A 20,255-nucleotide genomic window follows, 5' to 3' on the forward strand; every position below is an offset into this window, starting at 1 on the left:
AGCACAGCACAGTTTCAAAATTAACAAACTGCACAGCATCAGCAATCTTAAAGTATCTCGAGAGGGGAATCACATAAAGCTCCAATAATAGACTGTGCAAACAAAGCTCAAAAAAACAAAGTACTTCAAGAAAAATCTGAATAATCAGTTGCCGTTGTGATATGTACTACTATGCACAGTTTATGAATGGAACATGTTACCTCATTGCATTTCCTCCATGTGAGCACTAGAACAGGCAGCTTTTTAGGTCGTTCTTTTCGTATTTTTCTATTGTCTTTTTCGTTTTCTGTTTTTGCAATAGCAAGCATGGCCATAGTGAAACACAAGCAGCCAAGGACAGGATGAGACATCTACAGTGCGACTGCTAGCTCTAAACTGATATATTTATTAGCAGACTCTGGAATATACACATATATGCTGTTAAGCAAATGACAATTTAACCAATAGAATAACAGACAAGAAAAAAGGGTTATATATCTCCCCCTCTCCTCATTCTACAGGGTGTATGCTATAGAAGGTCAGTCACATTTTCATGCAAGAAGTGATACCTCTTTGATGCTATACCTCTATCACGAAAAGACTTCCTCCGCCTCAAAGTGAATAATTTATGCTAGAGGAACCTACGAAACGATTGTGGTTACCTAGCACTGTGTAACAAAATAAATATGACCATGCAAACTTCCCCTCCATCCATCGGTATTGCGCATAGGAAACACATGAAGACGAAAGTTTCCGTGGCCGTGTTTATTTTATTACGCAGTGAATGGTAACCACAATTTTTTCGTAGGTTTCTCTGGCATAAGTGATTCACTGTATGGCAGCACAAGCCCGTCTCTCAAATAGATATAGTGTCACGCGCAAAAATGTCACTGACCTTTTATAGCATACACCCTGTATTTCACAGGCAGCCCTAGTATCATTCTGAGTGTGCCCGTGCGTTCCCTTTGAGATAACGTATCTCGGAGAGAAGCTAATCCAACAGTGGACTGCTTACACATGCAACTGTCTTGGATTTCTCAAACCATTTGTTATTTAACCGCTGCCTTGAGCTGTGTGTTCTGGAAATTTAGGCAGCATTCAGAGCCCCTGCAATGTGTTGCCATGTTTCTCGAGGGCATCAAAAGTCTGTCCTTGGCTGCCCGTGTTTCACTATGGCTCTGAGATACAAACTACCCCATTTCAACACAGTAGAAAACAATGATTTGTAAATAGCGTCTGTTGATTGCACTGTACATACCCCCCATATAAAGGATCATAGTGGATACTACATCTTGTGCGATAATGTCAGGAACACAAAAAAGCTAGGTTTGAAACCACTCTTACGTCGTAGTAGTACTATTTGTGTGAAGCTACGCAATTCCTGTCCTGCAAATAATTTAAACCATATGGTTCATCTGCCAGCGTGGTGATCCCCTGAAAAGCAATTCACACTTGGCGGGAACTACCGGTTCTGAAACCTATCCCTGACATGTGTAGCCATCAGGGAGGAAACCCAAGGGCTGCGGTGGAAAAGACAAACACACATGGGCTGTGTTCTCACTGTGTATCAGCTGCTCTGGCTACTAAGAAGAACATGTTCCAAATTAATATAACATGGCTTGACATGATATGCCGGCAAAAGCTAACCAATAAAATTAGTAGTTAAATGTACAATACGTACACACTTGCCATAACATGACCGTTTCCTTCCTGCATTCATGCGCTACCATTCAACCCACATAAGCAGTGTACTGAATTTTTTTATAGCATTACACGTCGTTTCACAGAACTTGAACAAGATTATATAGCACACGATAAAAGTAGAGTAAACATAATGTTCAAAAAAAAATGGCTAGGAAGCAAGCGAGCTGGTGAAGATGTTGCACATGTAAAACCCCGAGACTAGGGAACACGAAGGGACGTGTCTGTGTCTGTCCCTTCGTGTTCCCTAGTCTTGGGGGTTTTACATCATGCATAATGTGCAGCTTTCCATTCACGCTTAATGGCCGTAGCAGTAATGCATGAAGGCCATTGCTAAGTTGTGTTGAGAGACACCACTTTATGTTTTTCATGTCTAAATGAAACGTACCTGACCTGATCCAAATTAACCGTTCTGAGTCGGGACCACATAAAGAGAAAAACGCAACACACGCCACAACATTAACAGATAAGCAAATGAACTGTGGCGAGCTCCACCTTGGGACAAAGTCAACAAGTAATTCACCAAAAGTCAATGAGCGCCTGAAATGTAACATCTCTGACTGGTAGCAGGACGGTCCATGTTCAATTCCTGGTGCTAGCACTGACTGGCTTTTTCATGAATTATTTGTTGAAGTTTCGATGTGCTTGAGAACCATTCGTCAACCATTGTATCCTCATGAGGTGATGAGGGTTCACTGTTAAAAAAGACCTTAAATTTACGGAACGCTGCCCACGGAACCAGAGCTTCTCTTTTTCATTGCTGCTCCAATTCCGTAGCGGCACATGAACCGTTGCTATCCCGTCGTCTTTTCCAGGAATGAGTAGAGCAATATCGCTGAAAATGAAATATTTTGTTCAGACCACGTCACGATTATACTAGCAGAAATATGGAAGACGATACATGTCTTCAGCGAAGCACATATTTACCGTTTTTAAACGATCCAACAGTGATATCGCAATATTCGGGCCTAACTTTTTGCTCGGATGAATGTGGCAGGCTCAAGGACGCCGGCGTCTCGCCGTCAGCGAGTACGCAGCGCGGAGCAATACAGCATTGTCACCTGAGCCGCTAACTGGAAGCCTGCGAAATTCTTTCCTCGTAGACGCATGAGACGCTCCGTGAAGTTTTAAGTGTTTGGAAGTGCATCTAGTGTTTGGTCTTTGGCCGACTGTACCCCCGCAAAGCAAAGGTGAGTTCAAAACCTGTTTCGTTGTTCCACCACTATACCAAGTCAAATACGAGCACCACTTGTAAGCATGGTAGCAAAAATTGTTTCGTTGCATACGCGTCTGCAGTAACGGTGTGCGACAGCAGAAAAGCAGTGTCCGTGTGTGTCACTGTGTGTAGATGATGAGTAGAAACGTAAAGAGTTGCCTAATATTCAGTCGTGCAGGGGGAGGCTACTCAAATAATTTCCCAGTCAACCACATCTGTCCTACGGATGTCCGGTTATTATCCCAGAACAAACTGCCTGAATCGATGTCCTATAGATCTCCGTAGGATACCCTTAAAGGATATCTAATGTCCCAAAATTATACAATGAACTACGGACGTCGGATGGACAGAGGACGTCGTGTGGGCATCCGTGTCAGTAGACTTCGCAGTGAAATTCGATTAGAATTAGTGCTGCGACTTCAATAAGCATTAATCTAGTGTACCTGGCTCGCAAGTTTGCTTTGTTGGTGCTCGTGATCCCAAAATGTAGTTCATTACCGTGACGCATTTTTGACTGGGGCAGGAGATCATGCACGAAATCGAGAGCAGCTCACGGCTGGCAACAGCGGGCAGGCGGCCGTGGCGGTTGGTTTTGACCAGTTTGCCCGTCGGTGAGTTTGTCAGCTACACATGTTGGTACTTGTGCACGCTTCAGTTAAAGTATCGCTGAAGCAGCAACGTATACAGGTAAGCTATGCAAAAACAGAACGGCGAGCAGACGCAGCTCATATTCGTCTTCCACAACAGGTCAGGCATTTTCAGGGAGCCGGCCGCCATATTGCGGTCTCCAAGTTATCACAACAGCTGAGAACATCAGCTACGGATATGTCAAGCAACAAACGGTGTTCGCTCAAGCGGTAACATCGGTGATTGAGGTGGGTACTGGGTACACCTGTCCTGTCAGAGTGCCATATATTTCGGATAGCGAAGTGTTTTCAGGTAGTATTTCTGATTTGGATGCAGGTCGTACGGCTGGTTCAGAGGTGCATTTTGCGTTGTGACAAATGTACCTGTGTAGGTCTAGAACGACGCATGGAATTAACTGACGGTGACAAAATAAAGCTATGCTCAGTGTTGTGAAAGCTATAGCGAGGATGCTCCAGAAAAATCTGAAACCTGTTCTTTTGCAGTGAAGAAATGGAAGCTGACTTACACGCGAACTACATTCCTCCAGACTAAGGGACTGTAGCACTCACAGATGTGCCGCTTTGAAGTTTCTTATTGTGTAATAAACGTTCTTTGTTCTGTATATGCTGTCTTTACTGTGTAACCACCACAAGTAAATAAAATAGAGAAATAAAATCAAATCATATAGTACCTGTAGAACCCAATTAATACCTGCCACATCGTCCACAGGATAACCACAGAACGGCCCCCTGCATGCCTCAAATTATCCAAAATGTGTCCTCTGTTCGTCGGCCAGGATGTCCTGTAGACCGGTTCGGGCGGTAACATTGAACAAACTATGTTAGTACAATTTCCATCCGTGGGAAGTTTCCCGACGTCCTGAGGACGTCTGGTTATCCGAGGTCGTTACTCCATGGGACATCCTAAGGTTGTATATGGCTGACTGGGTTGTGTTTTGCTGTGATCTCGCACAAAATATTGATAAATGTTGTGACTCTATTTCCCCCCCCCCCCCCCTTGGAGCTGGAATAAACGGAATTCCTCTGTTGTGGAATGTTCACCTGAAAGTGTCCCAATCTCCAAAGTGGATATCATTCCGATATGGCCTGTTATACTTTCCATTGAAATCTGTTGCATTTGCACTATAGGAAGGCCTCCTGTTTGCAAAATTCCGATCCTCTACAGTTTGCAATTCATCAAAGAGGTCACATTTCAAAGTCTTTCCAAACAAATGTACCTTTCACTAGTCTTAGCGGCGTCAAAATTTTCACCAGTAACGGTTTCATGCTCGCACAGCTGAAGACTGTTTATAAATGGATCCCTTTTTTGCACTCTCTTGGTAGGTGATATACGGGTGCACTTTGTTGCTGCAGAAATTTTCTTGTCGTCGAGCTCTTTTCGGCCATCTGCTATCACATGAAGATTTTTCAAGTGGTGTTCCTTGTACCATAGAGGGACGTAATGCTGCTTCCAAGAACTATAGAACCAATTCCTCATTGAGTCATCCTGACGAAACGCCAACACATTCAACACAAAAAGTATTGTCTTGAGACTTTTGTTCTGTGGCTTCTTGCAGCCAGCTGTGTGGACAGTGAAGAAGCAGATATTGCACGCTAAAAACATCACCTCATCACAAATGCATCGTGCACTGTGAGTTGACAGTCCCTTCTTGTGTGCTTCGACAATCACTACTCTTGGGACTCAACATACAACAGGACACTATCTTGTGGTCTCCGGAGACGAGTACAACTTGCGGTATGGGAAACCGGTACACATCTTTGTGGAAACTGGCCCTGAGGTGATGCCAATTTTTCGCATAACACCATCAAGCTTTCTACCAGACCTCAGACTATACCATCTTGAATCTCAGAGACAAGTGTATATTGTTGTGTGCGACCCTCAGAGTTAATGGACAGTCATCCATATTCAGCTTGTGAAGTAATAAACTCTGTTGGTGTCTCCCTCAGAATATCGCTGCTCAGCCGTGATTATGGAGGTATGTATAGTCTGTTTAACCAAACTTTTGCAAAATATATACGCTACTTCCGGTTTTGCTTAATAACTTTGTTTTCTGACACAGAAAGTTCCATATGAGAGGTACATATCTTTCCCTGTGCATGCTACAGTTGTTGCTATATGTGTGTGGTTTTCAGAGCTTGCTCAATGCTGCTTCTTTTTCTCTTTCTTTCTTGTTTACTAGACGTTTCTGAAGATGAGGAGTGGAGATCACAAAACGAAAAACTTTGTGTCAGTAACATGTCTTGAGGAGCTAATCAGAGTTGCTGTGGGTCATGGAATTTGTCAGGAGGGCAAGATACAGGTATGCCACTTTTGTTATAACGTTTATAACTCTCGTATGAGCTTCAATTGCATTGTTGTTCTAAAAATCTTTGTAACACCAGTTATTTCTTTCTAGGTGTATTTAATGGATGAGTTATCACTTCGCTCTATGGTTGCTGGTGCTGAGAAATGCCTCGATGATATTTTCATTGTTAAAAATGGACTATGGAAACAAGGTATAGTGCATACATCTCCAGATGCCACTTTGCCCTCTTGCTTCGGGCTTTAAGTGCCATTTTTTGTTTTGCTTTCCTGTTTAGATCAGTCAACATCTGTGAGTGCACCTTCACCAATCCCACAAATGCCTCTGCTCTCACGAATTTATTACCCTTGGGAGAGCCTCAGCAAGACAGTACTTGATGCATTGGAAGCAGACAATGTTCTGCTTCCCTCTCAACGACAGGAAGTGGCACACATGGCAGCGTCATGGCCCTGCATATCCATTGAAGGTCGGAGGCACTCCTGATATTTATTCACCGGTATATTTTCTGTTTGCATGGCTTACCTGAATAGAGAACGGCAGATATAAAAAATTATTGTGACATGCATTGAAATGTTGTAGGAGAGCATATCACATTCTGGAAAAATATAGCATTTTGAAACTCACGTGATGTAGTAGAGTAACAAAAAACTGGTTTGGAAGTTTAGATGGTGCTCTAGCTTAGATTATCTGTGGGCCTGTCTTGCAAGAACCCTCCTTATATTATACTACATATTTACTCGGCTGGTACGATACATACTGCAGCAAATACAGCAGGCGATGTAACACATACGTATAGCAGAGGCCATATCAACTGCTAACCTTTCAGAGACATTCATATGCTGCACATATGGTGGTGTCTCTGCCATGCTGAACTATGCTCATAAGCATGTTTCACGGATGTAAAAAAAATCCTATCTATGTGCTCAGAAATTTGTTGTGCCACTTGTAGTGGTGGTCATGTAGTGTTCTTCATAAACTTATTTGGAATAGTTGGTAGAGAAATGGAGTGATTGTCCTGATCATTACACCATGTGAAACTAAGAATATTTCATGCAATTATTTTAAATACTCATAAGGAAATTGTATTAATTGGTTATGATTTTAGGCACCTGGTTGGTATCATTGAGAACGAAGGGAGCCAGCAGGCATAAGAAAATCAAGAGGGCTACATACATAAATGCGTGAGGCAATGAGGGCCGCAGATGAATATAGCAAGAAGTGGGAACATGTAAGTTGTAAATGCTTCCTACGAGCATATTACATTTCTTTATTCATCAAATAATTTAATTTCTTGTGGAAGTATTATGACTAAGGAGGCTCAGTAATACTTTCTTTTCTTTTCAGATCATGTGATACATAGCGGTCAAATGTTCCGCCACCGAAGTCATGCACAAGTTATTTGTACTCTTTTCAGTAATTTCCAAAATAAAGGGTTATTATTGAAAAGCTATCCTCTCTGGACACACAAAACATGAGAATTGAACAATTAACAATGAAACAAAACCTCTGGACATCTCGCATTGACCATAAGGACTGTAAAGGAAAACAACAGGAAACCAGCTAGCATCATGGTCGACAGCATGTATCCCTGTTTTAAAGCGGAATCATCGTTTCATTACTGCACAGGGCCCCGTCATTATAATTAGTGAATTGCTGCCGTAATGAAGAGGCACATCACGAGTACAGTTTCCTGTACTTACTGATATATAGCAGTACCTTGCCCAAACGGCACTTCAGCCGTGATGATGTACTATTTACTGAGTGGTAGCCGTTGGCAGTTCACAACAGACTCAACACCGTTTTTCTGTACATTCGCCGTCTACCATCAGAGCCGTAACGGAAGACTATGGGGACTTGGCTGGCATCAACGGATAGCAGCATTCGGTCCCGTTTTGAAACGGAATATTTTCTTACAGTGTTTGTCATCCCGAAGAGACTCCCTTTCTGGCATGTGTCCTTATGGATGCTCATCACTGCAGAAAAAAAAAAGAAAAAGCATTTAATGACAAAAAATGGATATTCGTATTTACTGTACAATGATTGTGCACAACAGAAAAAAGACTGTCGCACAGAAGGCTGTGCTTCTTCAGGTCTAACATCAAGTTACAAAATTCCAGAATATATGACATGTTGTAAGGTAGAGAATAAGTAGAGTTATTGAGTTGTCGAGTCGAGTTGAGGGGGGAGTTGTACCCCCTTTTTATTTTATTATATATGATTGTATAATTATTTTTATGTCTGTACCAGCCCTCGCTCTCTACATTACAACATGTTTTATATATTCCGGGATTTTGTAACTTCATGTTAGACATTAACAAGAGCAGCCTTGTGCACGAACGTCTCGTCTCATTAAAATTTAGATGCTCTCAACAGTCTTCTTTCTGCTGTGAATCTCTATCGCAGCATACCTGCACATTGCTGTTCTACGTATTGTGACTTTGCAGTAAGAGTATGGACTTTGGGTAAAAAGACTACACAGCACTGCTCAGGTATTTTTGCCTATCGAACAGTATGTATGTATGCAGTATGCACACAGTATTTGTGCACGGGACCCACTAAAAATGTAGTGAGTGTGGCATCGCCCACGGTAATGCACCAAGTTGAACACGATTATTGTAGAATCCAGGTATTTTAGCTTACATGTCAAGCCAGTACCACATCCAGTGTGAAGTTGTGACAAATAAATAGTTTCCATTTTTCTTAGCTCTCAGAACACAGACAGTGAATTAATAAGAGTAGACAATGTTAACATGAATTCTGGGCTATTCTTCAATTAAAGATTCACAGATAGTAAAGGCACCTTCCTCAATGGACGTTGATGACACTGAAAATTCTAAAACGTTATCAGAGGCGACATCAGCTTCGGTGTGCCAAAGGATTGTATGTCCAACAGTAATCCAGCTAACAGTAACAAAAATGTGCAAAAGACAAATTAACTGAACTAATGTAACGTACCTTCTATATCAGACAGTGAAGCTTGTAACACCCCGTCCACAGGAACCAGTGTCCAGACAGCAAAAGTGCTTGAACTGGGAGATAGCAGCTAATCAGGATGGCGACCTTTGTTTTCCACCCTGAAAGCACAGGTTGTAACTTTGAGGGCAGATTTAAAAGTGGTGTCAAGATGTCTGCATGCGAGCGCACATGAAAAGTTGAACATAGGTGAATACTCAAATTATAACATCACATTGTCATACCTATTGGTGGAGGTAGACTGCAACTAACGTGTCAGCCATTTCTTCATGCACCAGATACAAGCCAGATCATGCTTCATTTCCGCCTTCAGCGTGCACCTGTGGTAATTCGGAAGTTAGATTATCAATACTATTGTGTTGCTAATCGTGGTTATATCAGAGTAAGCGCAGTCGGACAGCTGCACAATCGATTCATTAAGCTTGCTATTTTTTATATCTGAACCTCGACTTACCTTTTTTGCTCTAGTTTTTTGCCTTGATCCTCAGTGACACGTTCAAAACGTTGTGCGTCGGGCACCTGAGATTTTCATCAGACGATTTCGTGCCGAGATTCCAAAGTGCCTCTGGAGACGCGCGTAACCTATGATAACGTTCGTGTACGAAATCCTTGCAGTGGAAATTAGCAGGCACCACTGTCAGCCAAGAGCTTCGCACTTTTGGCAGCTTATAATAGGTAACACTTGAATGCTCCGATGATTGTTCTAACAGCGTAGCACCGTCGTATCTTCGACAACTTCGCCGTAGCATATTACGTATCATATCGCTCCAGCCCATAAAAGGCAAGGTCAGAACAAGGAAGCGCACTTTCCAAACGATGCCGTGCCAAAAAAAAAAAAAATATTCACATGCTTTGTTTCCGGCTTAGCAACAACATAACAGCTGTTCGCTTATGTACGCTGCACAGAGGACGAAACGAAAGAAGCCAAGCGGCCAAGCCAAGAGTCCATGCCAAGCCAAAGACAGATAAACCGAGAGCAGTGACGTCGGTGCGCCCGTGCGCAGGGTTTGCCGACGGTCCGACGGCCGGACGTGGAAACTAAAAAAAACTGTTTTCTAAAAAACTACGAACAGTTGGAGCAAGATATTTCGCACACATATTCAGTGTTCGGTAATGAACACACAGCGCGAGTATCGCTCAGTTCTGCGGCACTTCAAAATCGGCATATCTGACCTTTAAGTAACGATGGATGCCGACTTTCTGATGGTGATACGTAACTCGAACTAAGGGTGAGTGACGTTTTCAACGCAGGGTTAAAATAATAAATCTTGTGAAATAGACGGATACGACTTATTTTACGGCACAGTGACAGTGGTGGCAGATGAAGGTTAATTTTCATTTGGTAACGGTGGAGGTGCGATTATCACTACCCAAGATCAAGCGTACTGGTCTATTTTGGACACCTTCTAGTATACGAATGAGCGTCTTTCGATGAGGATTCCAAATTGCGGTAGCGTATTCTAGTTTGGATCGGATAAGCGTCTTATAATGTTACCTTCATTTTAATTGGATCAAAAGACCAGTTACGTTTAATGTACCCTAAACTCTGGTTTGCCTTATTTGAAATGTGTATCATATGGTTGTACTAGGAGAGATCGTGTGAAATATAGACGCCTAGATACTTCTAGTTATTGAAGCGGTACTCGGTGAGTCAGGACTCTTCCAGGCGACACGTAAGTACTTGCATTTAGTGATGGTAAGTTCCATACGCTGGGTTTAGCACCGTTTAAGTATGGGGCTTAGGTTGGATTGAAGGAGGTTGGCCTCGGATTCACTAGTAATTTCGCTGCATAGAACACAGTGGTCCACAAATAGGCGTAAACTGGAAGGAATATTCTTAGGAAGGTCATTAATAGATATGAGAAAAAGCATGGGACCCAAAACCGACCGTTGGGGGAAGCGAGAGCGAACAGCGGTGTAGCCAGAGTTTGTACTTCTTAGTACCATATTTTCCGGTGTATAACGCGCGCGTTATACAGTAACTTAGTGTTCTGAAGAGGTCCTGCGTGGCATCTAACGATGCGCGTTTTACACGGAAGTATTTTCCCGCAGAGTTCCTTTTCAGGTCGGTGACGGTACAAATTCTAGCGTCTTCCAGAGCGTGTTGTGGATTTCTCCCATACCTATTTGCGTCAGTTGATCAAACCGGCTAAAGTGCACTGGACTTCATAAAAAGTATATGATGCTGCCTAAGGATGCTATTCAGCAGCCAATAATCTAATTCCTTTCAGAAGAATGGCGTGATTGAGAAGGGGCGCGGAAATGAGGGACGTTGTTGAGCATCTCAGTTTAACGGATTTGACTAACAGTGTTTCAAATATAGCATATGTATATATAATGCAACCTTACGGTTTGTTGTGTATACTGGTGGAGGTAGAGAAGCCTGTAGCACCATTGCATTGTGCGTTATGCACCGGTGCGCGTTATACATCAGAAAATACGGTAGTTACGAACTGACGACGGTGAAACAAGAACGAATGAAGCTAACCTTTTATGATAGGGTTCATATTAAATACAGATGGTTTATACAGTAATAATTTACGAGAAACATTATCAAACACTTTGAAAAGTCCAAGAAACTTAAGTCCGCAATGGAGCTCCAGTTTAGTATGAAGTAAAAAGACTATTATGCGTGAATGAGACTAGTTGCGATTCGGAAGAATATGATTTCTTTAAGCCGTGTTGGGGACGATAAAAGAAAGGGTGAGGTTCAAGATGTTGCGTCAGATGGGAGTATATGACATGCTCAAGCATCTTGCAATGGACTGAAGTATACTATACTACTAGTTAAAGACTGATTCCTTTACCTATAAGCTGTCATTGGTTCGCCAAATAAAGAAGGCGTGAGACATCTGAATGTAACATCACGTGACGTCAACCAATGCACCATCATTTGCGTATGTGATTGGATTTTGTAGTAGCGCAACTGCCTCACCAGAACAGCCTGTTGTGATCCGCCAGGAACCGCAAAGGGGTGCATTTGAATAGACACCACGCAGAACCGTGTTTTCTAATCCTACCCGGGACATGGTTTCTCATCCTCAAGATAATCGAAACAAGACCATCGAAATAATGGCACGCGGATAGTAATTCTGCACACATTTACTAGGTAGAGCATGCGGTCTTGATTACAAAATAATGCAGATATGTCGTCGATTTAACCGAAAATTTAGTTGTCCTATCACGTTTATATGTCGTCGTGATCGCAACATGCAGATACGTCAGTAAAACATGAAACCAAAAAACAATAATTAAATCCCTCAGTTGCAGTGTACTCCGCGGCCACCTTGTCCATTACTTCGATGTAATCAATGTAATCGTACTTCTACGTCGATCACTTGTCGCCCTTAGAAGTAATCTCAGGCGAGACAGACGATGTCAAGATGACGTTCCTGATGTTAATGCGCTCGCTACTTGGATCCCGGCAGGAAGGGAAAACCGCGTCCCAAAACATTTTTTTGGGGGGAGAATACACATACTGCTCGAGCCACATACTGTTTCCAGTAGCCATGCCAATTTCAAGACAAACCAAGAAAACTTCTGCCAGTGTAACACTCCAGAGCTTTCAAAGCTTCCAAACGCAAAAAGTACTGCTTGCGACACTGTTGTCTGAAATCGGCACCTTCGGCCTTTTTTTTTTTTTTTTACCTCCCGTGTCACCTCCCAGTTTTCAGCACGAATTTGGCTACCATCAAAGGGCGTGACGCCTTAACCCGCTCGGCCATGCCGCTGGTACCTCATAAGCGCGGACCCCATAACGAGCGACAAGCGACAAAACCGATGGCGGCCCCTCCACGTGAGGGACAAAAAAATATCAGTCGCGTCTACAAAATTTTGCATAAGCTCCTCGTAGATATTTGTCGCTTGTCGCCAGAGACTGTTGCCCGGCGCGTGGCCAAATCCGCTAGATTTCGCGGTATGTAACTGAAGTGAATGATAAAGGATAGAGATGTTGGGGCTACGGCGTAGCGTGGTGGGCAAATCAAAGGCATTAAAACGAAATTTCGAGCTTGTAGGTAGGAAGCAAGCGAGCTTTCCGAAGTATAAGTGGCAGAATGAGGAAAAAACAAACAAACAAGAAGACGAAAGCGCGGGAACCGCAGCGCTACCAAGAGCGAGCCCCTGTAAAATACAGGTACAGCTCGAAGCAGAGTTAACTTTAACGCGCCTCCGACCTGCGGAGCGGGGATGGAGCCACCCTAACGGCTCTAACGAGAAATACAAGTAAAGAGTGTTTCGACTGTCCCGCCTTGGGTGGGGTGCGACTCGTCAAAGCGGAACCAAGTTCAACAGGTGACGTCGTGCGCGGAGGAGTTTTGAACTTCCGAAGTTCAAGAGAAATGTTTCCCTTTCCCGGCAACTGAAGTTGGGTGTACGTCAGTGCCGATCAGAATCAGTCTGTGAGCGACCCGCCCACTGGCACGAGCGTGATAGAATGAAGAACGAGAAAGCGCACCGCTTCTGTCCGCTCCGGTGAAGAGTGAAATGCAGAGCAATACATCCTTGAAGGACTTAACGTCAAATCATTCATTGTCAAATATATTTGGGCTGCGCGAATATTAGAATATTTCGGATCTCAACGCGCATAGCTGTGTTCCGAATCGAATGCGGAATTATATGTTCAATTTTGAATCGAATCAATACTTCTTCCAAACTGAATACATCAGAAACAGCATGGCTCGAGGCCTGATCCCATGGCATCATAAAGCACCCGCGCTACTGGGTAATGGTAAAAAGGAAATTGAAGACTGTTGTATGATTCACGAAATTGCAGGCCGGGCAGTCCTCCGTCAAGTTATGCAAACGCAAAAAAGAAAAAAAAAGTCGATAAGACAAAGCACCCGATGACACGGCTTTTCTTGTAACCTCCTCACTGTTGCTTCAGATAGCTGCGTCGGTTCAAGCTTGCTGCCGCTATCAACATAAGCATGGAATAGGGAACTGAAGGGGAGACTCATCGTTTCTTTCCACAGTATGCTACATTACGTGACGGAGTAATTAACGCGGTCGAGGTTTTGCGCAAAGCAAATTTTCCCCAGCTATTTTTGTTGTAGCAGGGTAATGTGTTTTATGTTGAAATTGGTTGAGAAAACGAAATGCCCTTTCTGTTTCGGACCAGAAAAATCACAAATAAAGACAACAACAAACAAACGAAATATAAAAAAAAGTTGCGCTGACTTGGCACATTTCAGAGCTCTATTCAGAATATTTCCTCCGACTGAAAATCGATCAAGTGCGCGCAAGTCACACTAAAATTTTGTCGATGACAAGCGCCAGTGACACCCCGAAGTAGAATTTTAAGCCTCTATTTTGTGACACATTACATGACACACCCGCTGTATCGGCATGTGTGCTATACGTGTATTCGGGATCAGTGAACACAACAACGCTTCGGCTAAAAAACAATTTGCTTCGTATTTCCTTTTTCTATGTATCTGTTATCTTCCTTTTGAAAATGACCCTGTGTAAATTTGAGCACATGTAAACAGACTAGTGAGCGACGACACAACCACTTCATGGTAAAAGGGACGGAAAAGTCGCATGTCCGAGAAACCATGGGTCCGTGCACTTTTAAGCGCTGATTTCGAGCTGCTGCTCCGCTGCATAGAAGAGCACCGACGTTTTCCAACGCCCTGCACATGCGGTGTTCACGTCTCTGTTGCGTGCATTTTGTATTTAGGATGCATCTCTCAATCAGAAGGAAAGCTGTTGTCCTCGTCTGCGTCTCAATGGAAAATCTCATTTTTGTACAGCAAGGAAACCACGTGAAAACAAGAGGACATCACGGAACCTGCAGCCATGGGAGGTACAGTGTCATACGTGGAGAACACAACAATCTTGTTCGCAACGATATCATTATCCGTGACGAGAAGCGCATCTTGCGTGAACCCTACACTCTCGGAGCAGAACTTCACCGCATAGCACGTTGTCCGCAAACCATTGACACGAATGATAGGATTACCGCTTCTGATTCGAAGAGCGAATGGTGCGTATAGCAATTTGTATATATGATAATTGCTATAAAAATGCCTATGTCCCCCTCTCTCTTCAAATCAGAAGCGATAAGCATATCATTCGTGGCTGTAGTTGGCGCACAGCATGCTCTGCGGTGAAGTTCTGTTCTGAGAGTGTAGGCTCTGCGCAGATGGTCACACAGCGAACAAACAGCGTTCTTCGACAGTCGGTAACACTGGCAAAAATTTTCGTTTGACACTTCAAACATATATTCATACTCTTGATAAATGCGGAGTCAGAGGCGCAGTAGTAAAGGCACGTCAATAAAAGTGGCCGCAATCTTTCTAACAAACTTCAAAGTTCACCACTATCTTTCTTTGAACTTTTCTCGGTGGAAAAAAAGTTGCGCGACGTCATTTTGACGTCACGGAACTTCCGCCAAAAGCTGCCCAAGCACCACAATGTACTGAAAGTCGAGTGCAATAGGGGTGGACGGTATGTGTCTTATCAATGTTCTTCAGTTTCAGGAGTCTGTTCAAGGCCTTCCACCTACCCGTCCACCCCTATTGCACTCGACTTTCAGTACATTGTGCAGCTTGGGGAATGTCCCATTATCGATTTTTCGGGTGCTGTCCTCGACTCGTAACTGTCATGGGCTGTTCACGTAAAACGTCTTACGGGAAGAGCGGACGCACGAGTCAACATTCTGCAGCATATCACCGGTTTCTCCTGGAGAATGTCGACAAGGTCTCCGTTACACTCTAAGAAAAAAAAGGAGTACTTTTACTCCTTTTGGGGACTAAATGCATTGCCACAAAAAATAGTCCCTTTCGGGAGTAAATGAATGTCAGAGTGCAGACTGCATTTCACGCGCTGTTGTAAGAGTCCCGGGTACGTAATTCGTGTGCATGCATGAAAATACTTTGAAGCAAACCGTCAACCGTGATATATCGAGTTATATAAAATCTTGCGCTATGCATAGGGCATAATTTGCGAAGAAAGTTGCGCTAACTGTTTCTTACTCTGTGTGGCTGGAAAATTGCTACGTTGGCTAAGTTATACAGCCTTATGCCATCAAATTGACCAAGGGCACATATTGACGTAGACTGTTGCAATCAGGAGACCATTCGCGAAGTTCAGTGACAATTTGCAGTCCTGGGGAGTAAATGTCGGGATAGGGGACTAAAATGGGGAGCAATTGCAATCTAGGTGAGTAGAAGCTGCAATTACTCCCCGTTTTACTCCTTTTTTTCTTAGAGTGTATGGCCCTGCGCTTCTACAGCGCTATATCGGCAGATGATGGCATACCATCTGCTGTTCTACATACCATGGTGTAGTGATGGCTGATACTCATCCAAACAGTATACACAGTAGTATGGATGGTTGAGATGACTGCTCATTTGGGTATCCATAGTTTTGTTCAAAACTATCGATAGTCAGCTGGACACAGTCCAAACCCGCTTGCTCCAAAAATGTGGAAGTCACTGCTCCCAGTTGTATTATCAATCTAATCAAATACCTTTATTTATAGTTGCACAGTTGATATCTTTGAAAATAGTTTCGCACCGTTAGCATGAAAAAAAAAACATAAAGCAGAGCAGCAGTTCCGAAAAACGGACGGGAACTTCTGCTCTGTTTAAACCAACGATGAAACTCCGCCTTCATCTTAAAAATGAAGTTGTTTTTGTTGCTTAAACCAACAAAGCAGAAAAAGAGATTTCGTGGATTGTTGTGCGCTATGCATGTGGTTAATATTCAGAGCAGCCGCATATGTTATTGCCACAGTAATATGGGTTTGTGAAAATTAACGGTCACTAACTCCCCCTCAGAAATGCCAAATTTATAGCAGTGTGTAGATGTATATTCAGATATTTCCTATTTCGTGAACTTCATGATTTATTTCCCGTGATCATGTTTTTCTTCCCCCCACCCCTACTCCCACCCCTTGAGAGGTCATTATCAATCACGAGCAAAACGCGATCGTCGAACTGCAAACGAAAAACGAGAATTGAATTCAGAAGATTTGGTTTCTGATGGAAGTATGTTCAACTTTTAAACTGTGGGTGACTAAACGATAGTTTGTATGAGCGAAACGCGATTTCAGATGCTTTTTTTGAGAAACATTGGTAAATTTTTAAATTCACAGTCAACAAACTATCGAGAGTTTGCAGGAGTAAAACGCTAAATCAGAAAGTTTAGCTTTCAAAAGATACCTGGTCAAATTTTAAATTTGCAGTGAACAAACTATTGGTAGTTTGCAGAAGCGAAAAGCAAATTTCGCAAAAAGTCTCGTTTTCAAAAGAAACAAGCTTAAAATTTTAAATTCTGAATGAATAAAGCATTGATACTTCGCAGACAGGAGCGAAACGCGAATTCAGAAGATGTGCTGGATAGGCTTGGCTTTAAGCGACGTAAAGCTCGGTGAACTGCACCACCTATATGTCCGGATACTATCTGTTATGTTGTGTCGTCCCGTCAGGACGGCTCGACGTAACAAGAGAGTACCGTGAGGCCGGTTCCGAGCCGGGGAAAAAAGGAAGCTTCCCAAGCAGCACAATGTACTGAAAGCCGAGTGCAATAGGAATGGACGGTATGCGTCTTATCGATGTCCCTTAGTTTCACGAGTCTGTTCAAGGCCTTCCACCTACCCGTCCACCCCTATTGCACCCGACTTTCAGTACATTTTGCTGCTTGGGTGCATTTTCTCTTTCCTTGAACTTTGGTTTGATTGACTGCACAGGCTATCACGTGGACCAGGGAAACGGTCCAACGGCTGTCTTTTCCCATATCTCCCGAATTGTTTACATTGTCGAAATCTGCAAAGACACCTTCCCCCAGGGCAACCAAAACGTCATTTTGACGTCATGAAAATATTAAGTGCGCGCGTCTCGGTAACCTTGACCTGAGGTTTGATTGACAGTCAGGAGCGGTCACGTGGGACACGGAAAACATCCAATGGTTGCACTCCCTCCCATCTCTTGAACTTTCTTCGTGTTTCAAGGTACGACGAGTCTAGCACCCCTGCGCTGCGGGGGTGTCCGCCTTGCCGTGAGCTGTTGCTATCATCGCGACGCTTGTTTAGTTTTGCGGCGGTTATGTGGAGGTGTATGCTGGCCGATATCGCGAGGATGTGATGCCGTTATCTCATTGATACACGCGATGGTGGCTGCGTTCGCTGGGTGGGGCGTTATCAGCATTGTGATAAAACAAATGAGGATGCAGAACTGTAGTGGCAAATTTGTTGGATTAACAATGGATTAGGAAAGAAGGGAGTTAACCTGTAATGATTACAATTGGTGCTAGACAACTCAATCTGTCAGGCATCATAGCGATATCATACCAATGAGATAACAGCATCGCACCCTCGTGATATCGGCCAGTGTACACCTATACATATTCGCCACAAACCTAAACAAACCTCGCGATGATAACAGTAGCTGATGGCAATGCAATGCAGGGTCAACAGGTCATGGAAAGGGGACACCCCCCGCAGTACAAGTGGGACAGTCGAAACACTCTATCCCTTCATTTCGCCTAAGCACCACTAGGGTGGCTCTCCTCCCGCTCCGCAGGTCGGAGGCGCGTTAAAGTTAACTATGCTTCGAGCTGTACACATAATTTGACGCTGCCAATTCGTGACTCCTTTTGGTTGTGTGGTGTATGAAAACTAAAATCGCTTCACGTCGTGAGATGTTACGTTCGGAAATGGATATCTTCTTTTTCTTTTTTTTCTTTTTTTTTATGCTGTTTGGTAGATCGCTTTTGCCGCCGCTCAAATGGGTCGGAAAACAGCAGCACTAACACCACGACTGCGACAAAATCTATAGCATGTCACTTGTTATGGGGTCCGCACTTTAGTTTGAGCGACGTAAGAGGCGTCACAGCTTAGGAAAATATGGTAAAGTACATTTTTTCTTGCAAAGTGCACAATGGTGCACATGGGCTGTGTTCCGGTCATGTGAGGACTTTGGACGTAGAAAAGGTGTCAGGTTAGAGAATTTCTCAGAAACGTTGAAAACCGCTTTGGCATCATGCGAGGACGAAATGTTTTATATACACGGATATATTTTTTAGATATTTGAACGGTCGCACATGACAATTCGGAACATTTCTTTACATAAAATGGCGAATTCCTTTTTCTGCCGTTTTAGACGAAAGAAAGAAATTCTTCCTCGACGCTTTCCATCACTACCAATATATATCGAAATAGAGTTCGCGACGTAAGAGGATTCTGCGATTGTAAAACGCGTCAGTAAGTGTACTGCTTACGTACGTATCCGCGCAGTTCAGTCTGTACAGATAGCCGCAAGGTAATTGTTGGCTGAGATTACGGATGCTGTGAATAATATAGTGTCATCATCTCAACATAAAGTTTTTGTTTCAACTGAAGTTAAGGAGCGCTAAAAACAAGACAATAGACGACGACACACAACAGGCGCAACAACAAGAGAAATTTTACTTACATGTGCACAGTGTGGTTACTCGAGACGTTTCCTGAGAGCTGTAGAGGTACTTTCCCCTGTCCATGTTGTATGCCTGGACAGACACACTGTATGTGGTATAGGGCACCAGGCCCATGATGCGATAGCGCCGGTTGTCTGCCCCCTCAACACGGCGGGACCGTGTGACAGGACAGCCCTGGTATTCGCACCAAGATACCAAATAGCCGTCCAGAGGACCGTTCCTGTACAAGGGGTACTTCCAGGTCACCTCGATAGACCATGGCGTGTCGGAGCGGAGGGAGATTGCGAACGGTTCGGTCGGAGCTGCGAAATAATAATGTTTCAAAATATCATAGTCAGGAAGTTTAGCACAATCTAGGTACGCACATAAAGCAGGCTCGCCGGCACAAAATCTTAGAGTGTTTTCTTCTGGCAACTTCATCTCCGTTCACAAAGAGGCACATATATTTCTTTTCCTGTCCACTACTGCACTTCAACCAGCGAATCGAGGACAAGTGTAATCTCTGTGCTTCCCCTCTTAAAGCTGTTGTAAAACCATTTCTGAGCTTTTCCAGAAATCACGATGTAAATGCTGACTGATGTACTGACCATACAGTCGGAACCCTATGTCCCTGGGATCCTGTATTACAAAGCTATTGCACTCCCGAAATAACCAACGCCACCTCGAAACACCAGTGACGAACACCATCAACGAAGGTGAGTTGAACAGCCTTATTACTCGTTTGTACTCGTGTAAGTTTCAATACTTCGTCTGGAACAGTTCTAGAACGGTCTGTCAGCAACATAATTCGAAATACGTGCAAAAGTTGTACTTTGAGGCGTACAATTACAGGTACATATATTTTATGATGCAACATTGAGTACGTTATCAATGGCACTCGTATAACGCTCTGAGCGAATGGCTCAATTACTATTCGTCTTGCAGAGTTTTATCTTTTGTTTCTGAGAAGTCGCTTGCTGCTTCTGCTTGTGCAATTGACGTTCCGCAGCTTGGTGTAGTTATTCAACAAAGCTTTTA

At 43.4% G+C, this 20,255-nt stretch overlaps 1 protein-coding gene across 1 annotated transcript in view; it reads right to left on the reverse strand.

Annotated features, from left to right (window-relative positions):
- The window catches only part of LOC135372101 (receptor-type tyrosine-protein phosphatase delta-like), a 55,106-nt gene that overhangs the window by 25,216 nt on the left and 9,635 nt on the right, over nt 1-20,255 (reverse strand). Inside the window, exon 4 of the mRNA XM_064605817.1 lies at nt 19,238-19,540. Within this exon, the coding sequence (XP_064461887.1) occupies nt 19,238-19,540 (303 nt within the window). The remainder of the gene's footprint in view (nt 1-19,237; nt 19,541-20,255) is intronic.

This window comes from Ornithodoros turicata, unplaced genomic scaffold (assembly GCF_037126465.1).
Source record: "Ornithodoros turicata isolate Travis unplaced genomic scaffold, ASM3712646v1 Chromosome13, whole genome shotgun sequence".
Lineage (NCBI taxonomy): Eukaryota > Metazoa > Arthropoda > Arachnida > Ixodida > Argasidae > Ornithodoros > Ornithodoros turicata.